Source organism: Scardinius erythrophthalmus (assembly GCF_964197995.2).
Source record: "Scardinius erythrophthalmus genome assembly, chromosome: 12".
Classification (NCBI taxonomy): domain Eukaryota; kingdom Metazoa; phylum Chordata; class Actinopteri; order Cypriniformes; family Leuciscidae; genus Scardinius; species Scardinius erythrophthalmus.
In genome coordinates, this window is record NC_138232.1 from 19,771,682 (window position 1) to 19,793,572 (window position 21,891).

At 36.4% G+C, this 21,891-nt stretch overlaps 1 protein-coding gene across 4 annotated transcripts in view; it reads right to left on the minus strand.

Moving 5' to 3' along the window:
• The window catches only part of farp2 (FERM, RhoGEF and pleckstrin domain protein 2), a 59,861-nt gene that overhangs the window by 16,784 nt on the left and 21,186 nt on the right, over window positions 1–21,891 (minus strand). For 3 of the 4 annotated variants that reach the window (XR_014031195.1, XM_081380289.1, XM_081380291.1), the window contains exons 3-16: window positions 19,825–19,929; window positions 17,976–18,018; window positions 17,809–17,887; window positions 17,603–17,700; window positions 16,459–16,573; window positions 13,402–13,549; window positions 13,066–13,161; window positions 12,308–12,471; window positions 11,456–11,524; window positions 11,249–11,306; window positions 10,915–11,125; window positions 1,379–1,566; window positions 488–577; window positions 106–239 (exon numbers count right to left, since the gene is read on the minus strand). Coding sequence is in view for 3 of the 4 variants with exons in the window: in XM_081380289.1 (XP_081236415.1) it covers window positions 106–239; window positions 488–577; window positions 1,379–1,566; window positions 10,915–11,125; window positions 11,249–11,306; window positions 11,456–11,524; window positions 12,308–12,471; window positions 13,066–13,161; window positions 13,402–13,549; window positions 16,459–16,573; window positions 17,603–17,700; window positions 17,809–17,887; window positions 17,976–18,018; window positions 19,825–19,929 (1,598 nt within the window). In the remaining variant the exon portion in view is untranslated. The remainder of the gene's footprint in view (window positions 1–105; window positions 240–487; window positions 578–1,378; window positions 1,567–10,914; window positions 11,126–11,248; window positions 11,307–11,455; window positions 11,525–12,307; window positions 12,472–13,065; window positions 13,162–13,401; window positions 13,550–16,458; window positions 16,574–17,602; window positions 17,701–17,808; window positions 17,888–17,975; window positions 18,019–19,824; window positions 19,930–21,891) is intronic. The other variant, XM_081380290.1, reaches the window with a different exon arrangement.

The window sequence follows — 21,891 nt, forward strand, 5'->3', positions numbered from 1 at the left end:
AACATTTAAGGCAAAACATTTTTCCAATCATTAAGCAAATGAAAACTTGTATGTTATTGTCATATGTCAACAAGTTACATTGTGATAAATGAGAAGGACAAGTACCAGAGAGCTAGCCTTTGGTCAATCTCTTTGAGAAAGCCTCTGTGGAACTCATATATGGGGTCGATGTTGGAGAACAGGAGGGTCATGAGACCCTCAGGCATTGCGTTCTCTTTAATCACTGCACTGCGGAACCACTACACACACACACACACACACACACACACACACACACACACACACACACACACACACACACACACCAATGATTAGACCGTTCAAAGCCAGAAATCACCAAGAACACATCAAAAGAAAGAGACACACATCCCCCCTAATTGACACAACATACAGTATACATTGTACAGACTCTACAGCACTCTTCTCCAGACAAGCCCCACACACTAAACTTGTTACACTCATGAGTCACGAGCGTAGCTCTGCTCACCACTGTGATGACCTCCAGATCCTTCAGGTAAGTCCGTTCTGTTGTCAGAATCTCTTTAGCAATGAAGTAGGCTTTGTCCGTGGGATATCTCTGAAAAAGAAAGCATACTTTGATTAAACCCTCAAAACACTTTTTTATTTGGCAAATTAAGTCAATTTAACTAATTAAAGTTCTATGAAATAATTGTAAAATGTAGAACTAGAGCACGACTTTTAAATATAAAATGTAAAAGTTCATGTAGAACATAGAATCAAGAAAACTTGGTTCTTAGACTTAGATTAACTTACAACCTAGAAGTTAATGTAGCTAGCCAAGAACACATTGTACAACCTCGAACAGAGAACCTAGAATTGAATTTAGAAATGAACATCGCTTAGAACTTAGTAAATTAATTTAGAACCTAAAACGTTTCTTTGAAATGAATGAAGAATTTGTATAACTTAGAACCTAGAAGTTAATGTAGAACTTAGAACCAAGACGTTTACATAGAAACAAACATACAAGTTAACCTTTAACACATAAAATAGAATTAGAAGTTAGAACCAAAACGTTAACACAGAACCTAGAAGAGGAAGGCAGAACCTAGAACTCATTTCAACTTAACTTGGCAATATTTAAAGTTAGTATTTGAAGAGAAAAATTACTTGAAACTTTAAATATTTAAAGTTTCAATGTCTGATAGATCTATAAACGCTGAAGGCACACCAAGGTTAAGCTAAAAAACTCCTTAATCACCCCTCAAATCTACAATCTATCAATGCAAGCTTAATGGTCCTTTCCAATTTCCTCATCCGTGTAAATCAAACCCAAGCATGCCATGAGCTGGGCTTAAATATAACATTTTTTCAGCTCTTATTGAGGCCTGGGCAGGTCGCCATGCGATCAGTGTACCTTCCTCCTGCCCTCTTCGTCTTCCTCTAGTCTGGAGGTGCCCACCTCATTCAAGATGGGGCTGTGCAGGGGTGAGGGTGACTGGCCGGGAAGACTGAGGGTGGACATCTGGAAGGAGGGCGACAGACACAGAGCACCCTTGGCATTGAAGGGAGACAGCTGTGGGCTGTCAATGGCTGTCAGCGAGTCTATGGGATGGAAAAAGAGAGGGCGATAATACTGTTAAGATCACCAGCATAATGAAAATTATGGTAATAATATTAAAGACAAATTAGGAGTTCAGTAAACACCCATCAACCACTCTGAACATGCTAGCAACCACTAAGAACAAGCTATCAATTGCGCTAGCAATTGCAAATGCACTAAAAACTACTCAAGAAATTCTTCATGCTTCTTGTCAATTCAGTAAGCCTGTCCTGAATCTGACAGATCAAACAGACCATTCAAAGTGCTAATAACATAACATGGCAAATTTCAGAAAACATTTGGTCAACAAAAAAGGCATTTACTTCAGCTATTTGGACAAAGCAGAACAGCAAAAGATATGACACACCAGGACACAAGGCTGGTCCCAGACTTTTTTAGCCACTTTTTGTAGTGCAATAAACACGCAGTTAGACAAAAATCACATCTATTTCCTTTACCACAGACTATTTTATTTAAAACAAAATGAAGATAAGAAACCTGAAAACAAAAGCAAGATAGCACTACGCCTATATAAAGAGGGACAAATATGAGAAGGGGGAAATGGTTTCTTCCTCAAAGAGGAGCAGGTCACGGGGGAAAACAAGAATGTAGAGGCTGGGCATAAACAAGGAACTCCAGATAGAAAAAGGTGGCTTTACGACCCGGAAATAATTCCTGCAAAGGATTATCAGCAATACTGCTGGGCTGGTGAGCCGGCAGTGGTTTACAGTTTAACTGGAGTGTCCCAGCGGGGATGACATAGGAGAAGAGGGGAGGGAGAGAGGAGGTCTGGAGCCGGGGTTTGGCAGCTAGCCTAAGCAAACAGCGCTCTACACTAGATCGAGGCTGTGGAATGTAGCATAAGAAGTGTATCTGAAACTCTAAAACAACAGAAAGACTCATGCTAGATTGTGCATATTTTCCCATTTTGTATCAAATCCTAATGGTAGTTCATTATAGTTATAAACTATAGATGAGAAACAGATGTATCAGAACTATTTGTAAACTAGCAACTTGTAATTATTAGCAACAAACAACATTAATCTTGAGCTACTGCACAAAGTAATCATAAACAGGGTATTTTATATACACTTTTGTGTACAGTATCATCTGTTGTTCAGAAATGAACATAGATTAGAACATACATGTAAATATATAGACACAAAAGAATAGAACTGACTTCCTATTTAGTAACTTATGTATAACTAAAAAGGATAAAAAGACAGACCTTTACAATGAGTGAAATTAATTATTATCTTAACTTATCTGTTAAACATATATAATGTAGACCAGTGTTGCTATTAAATAAAACTAATAAAAATGTATTATAATATATAAGTTATAATGATACAAGTTTTGTGAGATTTAGATAAAAGGTGTGTTTATATACAGGTATATATAAGGTAGTGAGGTATACACACTGCCGTTTGGGGTCAGTGAGGTTTTTTTAACCTTAATATTTTAAATATAAAAATAAAAGGTTATTTAAATTTAGATGGAGACTAAATTTAAGTATATATTTACTGAAATGCAACATGAATGTAAATTAAATCACAGGCCGGGTCAACAAGGAATACACACAGGAAGGCAAATGGACATCTGATATGGTCTCAGCGTTAGCACTGTTTACGGATTTTGCTCATTTATTTCCGGGTGGCTGGTACAATATTAGCAAACACGTTCACTTAAGATTTGTGCAAGATTAAATTACTTGAATTAGTATATACCAGGGCATTATCCAACACAGAACTTAGCTTTCAATGCCATACCCATGATCTTGCAACATCTAACATACAGATAGAAGGATCAGAATGATGCCAGACAGTCTCCCGGCCTCTGCCATTATGGTGCTAGTTTTAACATTGTGTTCCTACTTTCCTGCCCATCGGCTTGATTTTCTCTAAGACTTTAGCTGTGAGTTCCACCACAAACTCTCAAAGAAATGAAGATAAATAGGTGGCTCATGTTGTTGACAGTGGCACTGATCCATGCCATTGAGAATAGCTCCTTAAATATAGAACTAATCAAAATAACACTGCAAACCACAAATCCTGAAAAAACGATTAAGGTCACATCCTCATAAAAAAAAGCATTCCAGCAGTTTAAGAAAACTGTATTAAATTGTAATGAACACCATGGTTAAAAAAAATATTAGGTATAGACACAGGTTATAAGAGGGGCTAATGTAGCTGATGCTTGTTAAGTCATTCGATTCACAAAAAAGTCTGAAATCCCAGTTACCCAAAAGTATTTTTTTTATTTCAAAGGGGAAATATATGAAATGCACACACACATAAGTAAACTATTTTCACATTAGTACATTAAGGACGTTGTATTTGCATTAATAGCTCTTAATTTCAGATTTAAATTTACAAAAGTATGTATACTGAGGAAGCAAAAAGCAAAGCACAAGGCAAGTAAAGAAAGGTAAGGTGAATCTGGTTACGTTCTCTCTTATTAAATCCCACAAAGCACTTAGAATACCTCATTATATATATATATATATATATATATATATATATATATATATATATATATATATATATATATATATATATATATATATATATATATATATATATATATATACACACACACATTTCTGATGCAGTATTGTGATTAATTGTGACTTAATTTTGTAATATAATATAATATAATAGTATTTCTATTTGAAATGCTTTAAACTTTCATATGAAAAGCCAGATAAACTATATGATTTAATTAAATAATCAAGCTTCTTTAACTCCTCAAAAAACAAAATTAATTGGACCAAATCTGTGCAGAGGTCACTTAACATCAGGTCTGACTCGGCACCCAAACATAAAAAAAAAAAAAATGTTATAATAAATACCGAAAACAAAATGCACAATAATACTATTTTAATTTGAGGCTCCTTCAATAGCAATTACAGTTTTACAATAGTACATTGTAAGAGATGTTCCCTACCAATAACATGTTTATTTTGCATCTCTTATAAGAAACACTTTTTTTTTTTTTTTTAAGCGCCAAGATTTTAAGCGTGCATGTAAACAAATCATAAATCTATCTCAGGGGAGAAAAAAATGGTGGGCTTCATTACTTACTAAGGACTGAATCTACCATAAAAAGGGTGTATCGTCTGTTTTAAAATGAAGTGCTATGGTATAAAAATGGTATAAAAGGTATAAATCATAACGATACATTATAATAATCATGATCCATGATATGGAAAACGCTCTTCATAGACAGAGTGAAGTTAAAACACTGACCGAGCACACTATGATTACATATTAATCCAAACTCAAGAGTGGCAGATCGGTCATGTAACTAAAACACATCCACAATCGGAGATACTGACGCATTTGAAAGGAACAAGACCTGAGTTAAATTAAATAAAAAGTGTTTTCATAAAGATAAAAGAGGTCTCCTCTTATACAGTGGCTTTGTGTGTTAAATGGACAGTTAAATCTAAACTATAACAGCCCTCACAAAGCAAGAGAGAAGATCACACATGCTAAGATTGGACCAGAAACATTATGGGAATCCATTAGTGCTGGCCTTGTGATGTTAAAGTAAAAACAGAAAAAAATCCTGAATTATTTACTTTGTTAATAAGAAAAGATGTTACTTTTTACTTCATAGGTCACTTTATAAAGTAGGTTTGGCAACAGTTAATAATAATAATAATAATAATGGTCAATACAAAGAGAAAGTCAAAGTCATTGTGTCCATGATGGGAGATCTGATGTGAAGGAAGCACTGTTAGGTGGATGGCCAAATGGTGCCTTGCCCAGAGTTTAAGAGCAGCCCAGGCCTGCCCTCGCTTGTGGGAGTAGAGAGAGGCTCCTGCAGTTTTAAAAAATAGGATGCAAAGAAAAAATAAACGGGCCAAATGTGCTCTCAAAATGACAATGAGAATGAATTCTTATGGTTAATACTAAAATGGTTGTTCTTTACAACAAAATTGTTCAAAAAGAGTTTAGTTCACTTTTGGGTGGTATTCATTAAATGGGACTGCTAAAGAAATGCAAAGGACAGAAGTGAAGCAGAGTGATATGCCAGGATATTAAATGGGATTTCAAGAAAATAAGTGGAAATGACATCAATACAAAGACACAGTCTGCATTTCATCATGGGCTCATAGAACTCAATGTACTCATGGCAATCAGACAGTCTTATTCACTCCAAACCCCAGAACAGAAACCTAAGGCATTTGTGTGGTTTGGATGTCATACAAAAACACAACTGCACAGAGCTGATGTTACCTATTAAGGCACTGTGTAATACTTTGTATTATTAGGAGTGCCTTTAATTTGAATGTATTAGGTGAGGCATTAATAAGCAAATAAAGATCAAGTTAAAACCTTCAAAAGAGACACCCAAAGGTAATAAGAACAGGCAAAAGATTCAAGTGCATCGAAAGCAAACCTGCAGTATAAATCAATGAGAGAGGACAGAGTAGAGACACAAAAAATACAGTAAAAAAAAAAAAAGACACTTCACTGAATTATAATACCTGAATCATGTTTCTGAGGCTATTTTATATAAAAAAAGAGAAGTTCACCAATTTTGTATAAAGCAAATAAAAGGCACAAACTAATCGTTCTTAAAACTTTAAGTAAGAAATGTTCACTACATTCACAAAAATGTGCCAGAACCGGTCGTACTGTTAATGATAGAGACGTTTTACATTATCAGACCATAATTATAATAGGGACGATTAACTATGACTCTGGTTTTTATAGTTCCACATGCTCCTACGCGCATACAATACTGTGCATGAGGTTAGAAGTTCTATATTACATTCACTTTCTTATCAGTGGTATTGACAGCACATTACAATACTCAACCACTTACATTCGTCGATAAAAGCAAAAATCTACACAACTGGCCAAAATTTTGGGGTCAGTAAAAAAAAAAAAAATTAAGAAAAAATTAATTTTATTCAGCAAAGAACCATCAAATTGAGTGTCTGGAAAGACATTTACGTATGTTACAAAAGATTATTTAAAATAACTAATCACTTTAAATTCATCAAAAAATCCTGAAAAAAGCATTACGCTTTCTACAAAAAAATTGCAGCACAACTTTTTTTTCAACATTGATAACATTAAAGGTCCCGTTCTATGCCCCTTTTCACAAGATGTAAAATAAGTCTCTGATGTCCCCAGAGTGTGTATGTGAAGTTTGAGCTCAAAATACCCAACAGATAATTTTTTACAGCATGTTTAAATTGACATTTTTTGGGGCTCAGAAAAACGAGCCGTTTCAGTGTGTCCCCTTTAAATGCAAATGAGGTGCTGCTGGACGACACAGGGGGCGGAGCTTCATGAGCTCGTGCTCAGTCTGTCAGGAAAAATTCATCTCACGGAATGATGATAATATCAGAAACTCTCAGTAACGGCGTTCATTTCGAGTCGGACAATAATGCCTACAGAGTCAGAGTGCTGTATAGAGATGAAACAGGTATGGTTTAGTAGTTTAATTACGGTTATTATAACGTATTTGTCATCTGCTTGTAGGCTATGTATCCATTATTTATTAATAGCCTACAAGTCTGCTGTCTGAATGATGATCAAACATGTACTGATGAGTTTAATAAAGTTTATTGTACATCACACAAAAGATGAAGCGTCAGTTTTACTTCAGAAAATCACCGTAAGAGCTGAGTAAACACAGTAGGCTAAGTTATAAGAAGTGCGCAAGTTGCCAGTAGAGTTGAGGGAGCATTCCTGTGGGCGGAGGTTAGTCAAGAAACGGTTCTGGTGACATCACTAATGCAGGATGTAGAGGGGTGTAGTCCAATCGAGCCGTTTTTTGTAGTCAACTTCTGTTAAATAAAATATCTCGCTTGGCATTGAACTTTGAGCTTTATAATTTTACAGATATTATTTATGCTCTAACAGCAACATTACACACTAACTAAAGTTTGAAACATGGAATCGCATGCAACGGGACCTTTAAGAAATGTTTCTAGAGCCCCAAATCAGTAATGGCTGCCGGATATACAGATATATATATATTACATTTTTTAAATTATAATAAATTTGACAGTTTTTACTGTATCTTTCAAATAAATGCAAGTCATGGTAAGCATAACACCGTATCCTAACCAGATGTGACGTGACATGCGATAAAAGGTATCTTTTTCATGTTAATCAGAGTTTTTGTCCTAACCAGCTGTGATATGTGGCAATTCTATTTTAGAAACGGTTTCTACGTTTCTGCGATGTCGCGGCTGGAATGACAACATACAAAAGTCTGACAGTGATAATCTCAGGTACTGTTTATTTGGTTGATTTAATGTTAAAAGCATCTAATATGAGTCTGAATGACCTTTATAGCCGTACTGAATCGACAATGGATCATTCACCTCAGATCTTGAAAATAAATGAAAGGAAACAAGAACTTTTAACTGTGAACTCAATATTAACAAGCAAGTTTATTCTAAGAAAAAGATTGTTTCAGTCACTCAGTATGTATTTTTAATTGTTAAAATGGTGTAAGAGTCGAAAGTGCCGGCCCACACGCTCTTCTGATAGGCTGTGATTTTTGATTGTTTTTATCGTGTCTCTTAAGGTGATGATACACAGGGTTACTTTTTGAGCAATGTTGCTGGGCAATCTTGCTGAGCGATTGTTGCTTGGGCACTTTCCCATTGAAAATGAGCAATAAATTTCTATCTGGATACTTCAGATCGGTCGTGGGCCCTGTGTCTCATCTGGTTTCCCGTTGACGACAACATTGCCCAGCAACATTGCCCAAAAAGTTGCCCTGTGTATCATCACCTTTAGTCGCTTTGCGTCTGATGTGGCCAGATAAATTGCTTGTTGCTGGAATCGCATCGCGTCTGGTTAGGAAACGGTATAGGAGACTTCTTTCAAATTTTTTTTTTTTTTAAATCTTACTGACCCAAACTTTTGAACTGTAGTGCAAGCTTCTACATTTCTTTACATGCAGAACATGGGTTAATGGCTACAATAGTCTACAACTAAAATCGGAAAAATGAGGCATCAAAGGCTTACACTGAAAAGAAACATGCACAGATCTGAACTTAAGACTCAAAATATAAAGTCAAAATGCTAAATTTGAAAATGAGATTTAAAAATGGCTCAAATCGGATGCCAAAAGAGTGCTTTTGGCGTTTACACACAAGCAACAAGGTCCAATCTGTGCCAGTGATCGTGTGTAAATGCAGCCATATAGTCCAATAAAATAAGAGATGCACACGTCTAAAAGTTAAACAGCAGGGGGCAGAGTGGAGCAAACAATTCTAAAGTAACGAACACAAAATTAACTTCGGCTCAAATTTGCTTTTAAAAGCAAAGGCTGTCAGCTCCACTGCTAATTAAATCACAGCCCTGAGTAGAGTGGCTCACTACTGGAATAGGCTCATGCAGTTATCCTGATATGAAAGTACCTTTACAAGCATGTAAATCTCATCTTAGTGATGTGTATTTTTCCTTATTCATATTCAAGTGAGTTTTCCTCTTCAGACAAATCAGTTCAGTGGTTGAATGAATATTTGAACTTGTTTTCGGATCCCTTTTAGGTCAAAACATTTAAAGGGACAAGAATGGCAAGAACCCCCAAAATATTGCAAATAAACATATGATGAGCTTATAATCAAGTCAAAACTTGACAAGTTCAAATTGTCAATTAAACTTAACCTTTGTTTAGATTTCCAGTTGATTACCTATAAATGCTAGATAATATATATATTTTTTATGTTTACAGCATGATATTTTAGTAAAAGATTTAATGTTCACTTTGAGTAGTTGGGAAGTTCTTTACTCAGAAAGAAAACTTTCTGGCTTTAAATCTACTAGATAAAACTGATGTGTGCCATTATCTTATATGTAATGCATACAGCTATTATTGCATTTCTCCATGTCTTGCAGCCCTAATATGGAAAAAAGAAAAGAAAAAAAAAAAATCACGGAACATGATTAAATGTTCTTTTCTAAGCTTCAAATGCTCATAAATTTGAAAGTTTATAGTTTTGTGTGCATAAAGTGGTACGGATATCACAATTCTAGGTGATATATCCATTTGATTTTCCCCTTCAAAAGGTCACAGCGCAACTTGTAGCCATCCAGACTACCAAGATTAAAATGTCAAACTAAACAGTTATAATAATTGAACTATATAATCTGAAAAATATAAATGAATCATATGACCCTACAAGAACTTACAGCACATGATTCAAAAACAATAAAAAAAAGAATGAATTAACACCAAAGAGAGATAGAGAAAGAGAGAGAGAGAGAGAGAGAGAGAGAGAGAGAGAAGTAGTACACTGGAAAGCCACGTGAGGAAAAAAAGGGGTAGGTTGAAGCGATAACAGGAAGTGCCAAAACTATAAGAACTGATTATATCAGGATGATGTGGAGAATTAAGTGCTTGGTCATGTTCTGTATTAAAAACCACCAATACTGTTGCCGTTTAATGGGGGTCATGCTACATTTTAAGATGGGTGGGGCCTGGCGGGGTCTCCCCAATGCTTAGAGCCCTGAGATTTTGGCATTCCAGCAAGAAGCTGTCTAAATCTGCCTCACTCACTAGTGGGTTGCTGAAGAAGAGGTTATGATCTGGAGGCAGACCTCCATCCGACCCCCAGTCGGAGTCGGAATCGGAGCTGCCGTCAGCCGAGCCCTCTGTGGCTGTGGGCGGATAGCTGAGCTGCTCCAGCTGCTCCACCAGATCATTAAACTGCATGGCCGAACTGTCTTCCGAACGCACCGAATACGCAGGGAAGTTAACCATCGAACTTGCCTCAGAAAGGTTCTCGGAACCAGGCAGACGCAAGGAGGATGAAGAGTCGGGGCCTCCAAAGCCGAGCGAGAGCGAGTCGCCAGCAGAACCTATAGGAAGGTTATCCAGCGAGCTACACTCGGAGCGGTTGTTAACCAGGGAACTGGTCTCGGATCGGCCGAAGGCACTCTCTGAGAATGCATTAGCGTTGCCGTTAAGGTCCTCGAGACCGAGACCGTATGTAGCGGGCGGCACAGTGATTCTATCGCCGTATTCGAATCTCTCAGCACCTTCTTCGTCAAACCCATAACAGTAGGCTTCCGCACCACCAGCGTAAAACGAGATTTCAGCTGGATCATCATCTATATACTCTTCGCTAACATGTAGCTGATTGCAGGCACTCGGGATCTGGTACGACATCTGTTGGACGCGCATTAACTCCGCCTCAAACGCTTCAGGTGTGAAGAAACCCTTTTTCGCCCCAACGCTTGCGCCACCCACCCCTACTCCCTCGCTATCCTCATTGCCATTTTGGGAGGGCCGTGCACTAGAGGAACTACTCTCTACACACACAAACGAGGGGCTGCAGTCTCCTGCTGCCTGGATATGAATGGCACCTGGGAAGGCGTAGGTGGATTGGGAGTTCTGGATGGAGTCCTGCTGAGTTGGGCTGGGGGCTCTTGGAGGCTGCTGCATCTGTTGGAGATTCAGAGGCTGGTTCGGGGTCTCTGTCCGCATGGGTAAGCTGGGGGCATGCAGGGAGTGGAAGGAGGCGGTGACAGAGGAAGGACACACTGGAGCCCTTAGACTGTCGTTAAAAGACAGATTCTGAAATGGATGGGTAAGGTAAAGAGAGTGGATGAAAACAAAGTGAGTTGTTTTTGTTCTTCATAGTGGTATTGGTTGTCATGAATTTGGTTGGATGTGTCCCTGATCTTAGGCTCTACTGACCTGTTTGAGCACATCGGAAGCCAAGGAACGTGTCGACATGCGAATCTTACTGTTCCTCCTGTAGAAACAGCATAATCAGTGCAAAGCAGATAACAGAGAGAGAAGCACCACAGCAAAATGGCTTACGAAAAACGGTCCAATACACAGTATAAAACAGGTTTCATGTGAGACAAAAAAAAAAAAAACAAAAAAAAAAAAAAGATTTACCTCTGGTAAGGAGTTCTTCTCAACCCACTGTCCCTCACATACTCAACAAGCTGTTTCTGCGTCCTCCCACTGTTACATATACACAATGCATTTTAACAAACCAAGTCAAGGCAAAGCTGAATTTTCAGAAACATTTCTTCTTATTATCCATGTGGAAAACAGTACAGATACATTTTTTTGTGGAAACCGTGATCATATATTTTTTAAGGACTCTTTAATGAAAAGAAAAGTTCAAAACAACAGAATTAAAACATTAAATTTCTTTACTGTCACTTTAGATACATTTTTTTGAACAGTCAACAAAACAATGCAAAGAAACAACTTTATCAATAAACAAATTATTTAAAAATTGTTTAAATGATATGGATAGCCTTCCATGAAATGATGAAAACCTTTTTGGTGACTTATGCAAGTAACTTGCAGTACCTGTTCAGTAAGTGAGGCAGATGTTAGTGAGTTCACTCAGTGAAGGTTTCTTCTAACAGATTGAACTAGTATCTCAGTAAGTCTTTTTGAACAATTCATTCAAATCAGCTCATATGAATTGGACTACAATGATTGGGCTGTATGTTTTTGTTTTGTTAGAAACTCCCACGGCCTGTTCACCGCAAGGACGATGACTATAATGATGACACTATTAGCATCCACACCAGTGCACAATATTGTTCTGTTCATTCTAAGCATGATGCAGTTTTGTCGTCCTGCCACTTTAAATGCTCGAGCTCTGAAAACAGGATGGACTAGGATGTTTTTTTTTATTGTTCATCCTTGGTGTGAATGGGCCATAAGTAGCAGTACCAGAAACACTGGCATAATCACAATCGAAGTGATTCTCGATCATAGCACGTGTACCTGTATCTGAAGGAGGATCCTCTGCTGAAGAAGACGGCTTTGGATTTGGGCAGAGGCTGGTCTAAGAGACGGAAAAACGAGTGATGTTCCACACAGTTCTTCCAGAAGATCTTGCACTGATCTCGACTGCCCATGAGAAATTCCAGCGTATCCTGATGAGGACCCTGTGGAACGAAATGTTGATCAGTCACTGAGAAAAGATTGATCTTAAGAACTTCCATCTCAGATGAAAGGCAACATGAGGAAACATGTGGTCTTAATTCTTAGCAACCCATGAAAGTGATCCAGACAGAATAACAAACGTCACTTGGAATACATTTAAAATGTTTACATAAGATGTATAAGATGGCCTCATCCAACTAAACTCCAGAGCTCGAAAACATTACTTCTATGTCTTATTATGTGTCTCTGTTGATTCTGTATGTCCCAGGAGTTTTTAGACTGATTTCACTGCTTTGTATTTGTCCAAAATTGTGTCTTTTAGTGAGTCAGAATCAGAAAGAGCTTTATTGCCAAGTGTGCTTGCACACACAAGGAATTTACCTTGGTATTTAAGCTTCTAGTACACACATATAAATATAACAAGACACATTATAGCAATTAAGTATAAAAAATAGTCTTTTCTCATATGAAATTGTTTCCTTGTCATGTTAGACTTATTCCGTCCCTTTTTCTTTGAGGTAGTGTCTACTACATGTTTGTAAATGTACATATAATAATATTATAACAATATATAATATTATAAACATGATACCTACATGGACTTCTGGGTGCAGTTTAATTAGAAATCGTTTCCTCTTGAAGCTCAGCTTCCGAATCTTGGACCAGTTGAAGGTGTTAATTTTGGTGTGGCCCTGAAAAATAAAAAGATAAATATTTATAATAAAATAGATATGAAACAAATACATGCGTATATACACACACCTGTGACTACATTTCAGAGGAATTCTATATTATTGTACTAAATAACGCACTAAAAATGCACCAATATTTGGAGTAGACTAAAATAATTTTGGACTAATAATAATAATAATAATTTTTAGAGCTCTAAGGAAGCAATTATATTCACTAAGAAGTTAAAGTTGTACATGTACCTGAAAGACCTGCAGGCCCATGTGTGCTACAGCCAGGTTGATCTTGGTGCCTTCTCGGTCAGCAGCGGGATGAAAGCGTACCCCATACATCTCCAGTTTACGTGCAATCTCCAGGACCTGGAAATCCGATTCTGCTGGGGTCTGCCCCCTACAGGCGAGGGCGCAAAGACAAGTGAAACATATTACCACAGCAAAAAGAATTTGGGTAAAGCATAATTTGTTGACTAGAATAACATTTTATAGGTTTTATAACATTGAAAATTAATAAGACAAAATATCATCTATACCCACTTTACATTAACGTTTATATTTTTGTATTGCCATGTGTGAACAGCTTGTAACGACACTTAAAAATGAGACCTTCCCTGACTTCCTAGGTGGTCTATGAAAGCCTGTAGACTGATTTTTATCTGAAGGATTCGGTCTGGTTTCGCCAGGATAATCCAAAGGATGTAACGGTTACGCGCGCTCCCGAGATCCCCTTTTACGTTCAATGACACATGAAATGAATGCTAATACAATGTTCAGGATAATGCTAAAAGAGTCATTCTGCACTGTACTGTACTGTGTGTTTATTTTGTTATTGATAAAAGCGCACAGCACATAATTAAATATTAATCTAAATGTCGCTCTCAGCTGCCTGGACGGCATCTGGATGCTCGTGAACAGTTTATTGCTGCAACAGTATTTCCAAATTCTTTTCACTTCTAAGCAAAGAAGGAAAAATAACTCCACTGTGAGTATATTGGGGCATTAAATCACGTTCAGTCTCTTGAGCATTATGTGTATGAGCACAAGCAATAAGTTGCTGGCTGCAGTTTACTAAACGGCCACCTGTATTGCTAATAACGAGGGTTTCTGAATTCTTAATATATTGTTAACCATCCAAACTGCTTATCCTCTGTAGGGTCGCTGCAATATTGTATTGTATTGTATTGTATTGTATTATATTACCTTATATTTTGGACAAAAAGTATCATGCTCATTAAGGCTGCATTTATTTGACTGAAAATACAGCAAAATTGTGAAATAATACAATTTCAAATAAAGGTGTTCTATTTTAATACATTTTTAAAATGTAGTTTATTCATGTATGATGGCAAAGCCGAATTTTCAGCAGTCATTACTCCACGAATTAGTGTCACACGATCCTTCAGAAATCATTATAATAAGCTGATTTGGTGCTTTATAAAACATTTCTTATTATTATCAATGTTGAAAACAGTTGTGCCGCTTAATATTTTATGGTTTTTTTTTTTTGATGGATAGAAAATTCAAAAGAACAGAAATATTATGAAATAGAATTTCTAATACAACAATGTTTAGTGTCACTTTTGATGCATTCTTGCTGAATAAAAGAAATATTAATTTATAAAAAATAACTAAAAAATATATATTTTACATGCATACATACATAAAATAAATGAATATTTCCCACTGCCGTTTGGGGTCAGTAAGTCAGTCAGAATATCATTGGGGATTTCTTTAAGACTGCAAGGGAAGCTCGGCTTCCCCTATAATGTCAAAAAATGAATGGCCAAATATGTACTATTGTGTTAACATTTTATTGACTAAAATGCGTTAGAAAACGCTCATCTCAAAGACGAGTTTGTTCAGAATCAGCTACATATAGCAGGTCGGCTGACTCGATTTCCTTCTCATACATTCACGTAGCATCACAGTGCATTTCCCTGTTGAAGCCCAGCGTCCATTGACTTCAATGGGGCTGGCTTTGAACAGTTTTTTTCAGTGCTTCGAAACTGACGGTCATTGGATAAATGCTGCGATTATGTCCCGCCCACAGACGCTCAACGTCTCTGGGGGTGAATGAGGAGTGGGCTGGCCGGGACTCCGGGCTTCTGCGTGACGATTGGAGGGTCTGTCAAAAGGCTGCATCTCCTTTTGATTGACAACTATTTCATACTATAAAAGTCGCTGACAGGAGCGATATCCAGCGATATATATCCTATATACATATAGCCTGAAACCTTACTGAGCCCAAACGGCAGTGTATACCTCACTACCTTATATATTCACCTGTATATAAACACACCTTTTATCTAAATCTCACAAAACTTATATCCTCCCATTTCTAAGCAAAGTTTGGGGGATGGCCAGATATATTCCATTAATGTTGTATAGCGTTCAGGCTAATCCTGGGCAAATGTTAGAGCAGAGCCAGATCATTTTGCAATTTTGCTCATCCTTTAAGCTGTTCAATCTGCTTAAGCCCCTCCCCTTCCCTTGTGGCCGTATGGCTAATAAAAAGCCTTGAGCCACTGGATTACAACCACAGCCTCACATAGCCACTGACACGGCCGACCTGCAATACTTCTCTCACACCCAAAGCCTCAGATTAAACCCACCGGAAATGCATCATTACAAAGAGCCAAAAACACAGGGCTCATATGCCTGAGATCTTACAAAAAAAAAAAAAAAAAAAAAAAACTTAATATTTTGTTTTCATATTACCTCAAATCTTTTGTTTTATGTATAGTTACAAAAATTGTCAGCCCATTTTTTGGCCAAAAAAAAAATTTAATTCAATAAGTGTGATTGCTTACAAAAGTAATAGCACACATGCCACATAGTTTTAAGCAGATACGTGTCCTTTATTATATTATCTAATAGTGTCTGTAAGCTCTTAAAATAGTGTCTTTCTAAAGTTCAAGCAGAGAGAGAATCTGCAGTCCACCTTTAACTGCCTCTAAATCTCTTAAACTGCCACACACAACAATCACTTACACACTATCAGATAAACCAAATAAACTCAGCACTAAATGGAAACATACTGTCATTCAAGATATCCAGGGGAGTTTGTATTGAAAGTTCAGTTAGATGTTCCACTTGAAAGAAATGGCTTCTCATTCCACACAAATGCTTCCAACTAAACTGGACATGTCAAAGATAAAATTACTTTGGTGCCATAAATTTTCTCAACTGATTCCCAGTGGTCAGCTCAGTGAAGTTACAAACGCAAAGCTTGACAGTCTAAGATAAATTTAAGAGGAACAATGCGCAAAACTACACCTTCAGGCCAAAACAATAATGTCTTACGTGTGTCTGCGGTGGAGCTCCATGATCTTTTCTAGCACACGTTCCTGATATGGCAGCACTTTATTCATCTTCAGAAACTCCCTGTCTGCTATGTCATCATAGTCACCGATCTCAGCTGGGGGGGACAGAAAAGTAAATGTTAAAAGACAAATAAGAGCGTCCAAGAGAAAAAAAAGGATCTAGTTTTAAACTTCTAGTTGTGGCAACGTACTGTTTGCATTCATGTTGGTTTCATATGGTTTTGAAAAACTTTTACAACTGTTTAAATTGAATGACTCTAAAAATGTAATGGTGTAAAAAGTAATAAATTAAAAACAGTTTTTAATTACGTTCTCAATGTAAAGTAAGTACATACACTACCGTTCAAGAATTACTATGTTTTTTAAAGGAAATTAAAATTAATAAGGATGCATCAACTTAATTAAAATGGACATTAAAGACATTTATGTTACAAAATATTCTATTTTAAAAAAAATGCCATTCTTTTGAACCTTCTATTCAAAGAATTCTGAAAAAATATATCCACAAAAATATTAAGCAGCACAACTGTTTTAAACATGGATAATAATAAGAAATGTTATCTAAGCACCAATGCACTGAAGACTGAAATAATTGCTGCTGAAAATTAAACTGATAATATTTCCAAGTATTACTGTATTTTTAATCAAATAAATGCAGCCTTGGGGAGCACAAGAGACTTTTCAAAAACATCTTACCAACCCCAAACTTTGGAACGATAGTGTAAATATTACATTTTTGGGGGGGTTGTACCATAAGACATTTTACCACCTGAAAATAACCTAGCAATGTATAAATTCTAATTGTTTGACATTTCAAAAGACTTATTGACCTTGAAATACAGTCATGAGGCTCTGCTGATCCTCATCTCTATGACAGCATGTCTGTTTTATGTTTCCCCCCTGTATGTTTCTGAACGTTGTCATTTTCTACTTTATTCACCCCTATTCATAAATACACATTCAAGTCAATGAATTTATGCATTCCATTTGTAATGCATTTTTGAAAAAAATAATCATGTCAATGACTGACATTACAAAGCAGAGACGCAACATAATTAGTGAAACACAACAGATTTAAAACATTATGAAGGACTTGGGTAAGGAAACTAACTGATCGTACATACATTGCACCAAATGAGAGGCAAGCAAGGCGGCAGTGTTTTCTGAACAGTTCAGTCGACCATCTATTAGATCCCTCTTGATTTGCAGAGAAAACAAGTACCTGAAAAAAAAAAAAAAAAAAAAAAAAAAAAGAGGCATTTAATTACAAGAACTGTTCAGCTTGTCAATATATAACGTATGAATGGATGGTGATTTCTAAACATCCCACCTAGAAAACTCCTCCTGAAGCTGACCGGGATCTGGAGGAAAGAACTTCACAGACAGTCGAAAGAGTGTGTTCATCGGCCCTGTGGATGGTAAGCACAAACTCACAGGTTCAAAGACCCCAAGATCCTGTGATCTCTTAACACAACACAAAGCAGAAGGTGTACTTACGTCTCACTTGTTTCATTATGAGCTTGGTGGGATCCAGCCAAACCTGTAGAAATAAAACAGTCCAAAGTAATAAGACTGGCATTTCAGCTTATAAACTCTAAGCAATAAATAATACAAATAATCTCTCACTCTTTCAAACTACATCTGTTTTTGGTCTTTGAAGCAAGCACTAAAACTGAAGAACATCATGGTCACAGAGGCCACAGATGAGATCTTGAGATGGTGACCACACCAAAAACATATTTCAGAGATTTATGGAAAGTTATTATCTGCTCCTATTCAAATGCCCCGTGATATGCACTCTTTTAATTCAAAACTCTGTGCTTGCCAGTTTTGGGATCTTGCATAGATGTGGATGATCAGTTTTAATTGTATGTGTCTGTAGAGTTTGTAGACACTCTGCTCCTCACAGCACATCTGGAGTTGATTGTGGCAAGAATGTACCTTTTCTCACTCCACCTCCAGCTCCTTCCACTCCGCTGACCTCTCAACTTTAGCGGAATCATCACAACAACCCTATACACACATTCCACACCTGATTCTAACCTCTCCAAATAAGCTAGCATGGCAAACTCAAAAACAGATGGCCAACAGACCGTCTACAGTGTTTATATCAGAATTACTTATGAAAAGTTTGCTGACAATGTGTTTTTTTTTATTGCGTCAATAATAAAAAAACAAACCGAAAAAGATGAATTATGGCGATAACTAAACTGCTAACTTTTTCATTTATTTTCTCCATAGTGATTTTATAAATATTTTTTAATAAACAGTTCTAAGCAATGAACCAATCCAAAAGAAACCAGCAAAAAACAAACCAAAAAAAGACACATACACTTACACTTACATAACACAAAGGATTAGTCAACCCAAAATTATATCATTTACTCATGTCATTTCAAACATCTCTTTATTCTGCTGAACACAAAATATATTTTGAAGAACGTTGGTAACCGTTTCAGTTCCTTTAGACTTCCATTATATATTTTTTGTTCATACAATGGAATACAATTGGAACCAAAACTTAGCTACCAACATTCTTAAAAATATATTCTTTTGTGTTCCATAGAAAAAAGTGATGACAATATAATTTTTTTGGGTGGACTATACCTTTAAGCTTATTCATTATGAAAAAAATTTACTTGCTTCACTGGCTTATAAAATGACTTACATTTCCTTTGAAAAGCACACAACCACAAACAATTTGCCAGAAAATTTAAAATATATTGACTATGTAATTAATTTCTAGGCTTGCAAAATCAAACACAAGCAAAATGTAAAAAAATAACCACCGTTTTCAAACTGGTATTCTGAACACTCCTCTCATCCGTCACTGGTCAAAAAAAAGAAAAGAAAAAAAAGTCCCATCCCTAACTCACACCACTGGCTAAGCTGAATCAACCTAGCAACGATTACTTATCATTTTATCTCCTTATTAAGCAAGGGTAAGTATTTCAAAATTGAAAAATTACACACTTCAGCTTTAACTTTTTGTTTCTGGATCACGTAATCCTTTAAATACATCAAATTTTGTCTGGCACAGCACACAGAACTGTTTGATCAACTAAAGTCTTCCAGTGTGAAGTAATTCTGTATAACTGTATTCCTTTAATGACGCCCATTTATAGATATGTTATAAAATATAAAGCATGTGTTCTTTAAGTTTGAGTGTCTGTATCAGGCTGGTTTAAAGGGAACAGCAAACCTCTGGGGCCCAGAGAAAGGCAGCACAAATAACATAATACACCTCCTCGTCTTTTAAGAGCTTAGCCGGGTTTTCAGAGGAGCGGGCCGTTCACAATCCCGTCTTTGTGTGAGCAGGGGGACTGTTTGTCAAGTGGCCACTTACCCAGTTCATATGCAGGTTTTGGAACTCCAGACCAAAGTAATCGCTCTCAATGAGATTGATCCGTCTGAACACCTCAGAGAAAAGAGCTTGCCCTTCTGCTTTTGACTACAAGAAAAAGAAGGGAAAACAAGACATTCAATTAATATACATTAAATATATGACAAACACATACATACACACACAGAGAGACAGATTTTGTTCACCACTTAAAACACATACATCAGAATCATACAACAAATGTATGATTTCCGTTAAATATATGATAATACATTTTGCACAGAAGTCAGATGACAAGAATACTATTTTAAATACTAAATTATTTTAGAAAATATATTGCATATAACTGCAACGAGATCAAATAATCACATAAAGTATAACTTCTTCCAAGTATGATGTTATAGTTCATTTCAAATAATGTTTTTCTTTTTATGGGGTTATGAGGGGTAAAATGTTTCTGTGGAAAAGCAGCTGTGTCTGCTATGAATTCGCTGGATATTTGAGGCTAATGGGTGTCAGTGGGAAATATCTGTGGGTTATCTGAGAAATTCTCCACAGCATGCAGCCAGGCCTAAACCAGACGCAAGGCCAAAACACATTCAGTCTCTGAGATCAGCTGGACTGTCTGATGTAAACATATAGCTGTGAAAGGCTAGGAGAACATCTGAGGACATTTCAGAGCACAAAGGCGGTTAAACCTGCTTAAAGGGAAAAGGCAGGGGTTTCCCTGTAAACAGACTCAAGGGTTTGTCATTACAAAATGAAGGACTAATTACTATGTACCCAGAACACACTGTGCTTGGGTTTTGCCATTCAAGTCTGTGACTTTTTTGGGAAAATTATACAGCAGACAGCTGTTTGTAATGTGAAATGTATTTTTAAAGACCATAAAAACAGCCCGAATTGGGCTGGCCAGATTGTTACCCTTGAGTTCTGTGGTACCTTCTAAACTTGACTGATTCTTTAATACAGTTTCTTAAATAAAGAATGTACTCTCTGTGCCAAGCAGGGCAGGTAAGCACCTTCCAAATGGCTTCCTCTAAACTCTGCCAAAACCGGCATCAACATGCACAGCAGTGTAAAGAGGAGATGGACCACTAAAAGAGAAATGAAGAAATCATAATACTTGATACGGAAGCTGTGAATGGATTGGAAGAATCAACATGATGGCAATTTTATGGAAACATTGCTTGTGTGTTAAAATGCACAAATTAGTTCGACCGGCCTGGAAAATAGTTTAATATAGCGTTTATTTGATCTGACGGAAAAAAAAAAATATGATAAAATTGTGGTTAGAATTTAATGAAATACATCAGGGCTGGGTTTTAATATAGATTTCCAGATCTGATTCTGATTCATAAGCTCTCAGTTTAATACAGATTAAGGATCAAGTTCATTTAGGTATATTTCAATTATAAATGGCATTTATAATCTTACATGCATATGAAATAAAGAAACCTACTGTCTATCTATCAATGCTATTAATTATACAGTGTAGAAATGGTTATTCTTCTTTTGAACTATTCTTTGAAAGAACTGGCTTATAAGGGTTCATTAACTTCAGGAATCAGGCTACACTGGTTGTGCTGTATTTCTTTATTCCCTAAAAACAACTTTGGTAAAAATATGATTTCTTCTACCTTGGTGCGGAATTGATATCAGGGTCATTCATTGGAAAATTTTTAATTTTCCCAGCCCTAAAATATATTATTGAAAGGCAATCAGTTGTGCCTTTTCCCATTAAAGTAGATGCAATAAGCAAGGTAAAGACAGTAAAGACATTTACAATGATATAAAGATTTCTGATAAGAAATAAATGCTGTTCTTTGTACTTTCTATTCAAACAATCCTGAAAAAAGGATGACACTTTCCACAAAATTCGTGAAAATAATAAGAAATGTTTCTGCTCTTTTGAATAATAGTGTAAGAGTTACTTGCTTCATTTGACTAGAGTCCTTTGCTTCAGTTACTTTACCAGTCCAAAAACATTGTCTGTTATGCTGGCTTGATTGCAAACTGGCATTTGTTATCTGATTATTTTAATTGATAATCATAATTCTGAACACAGTG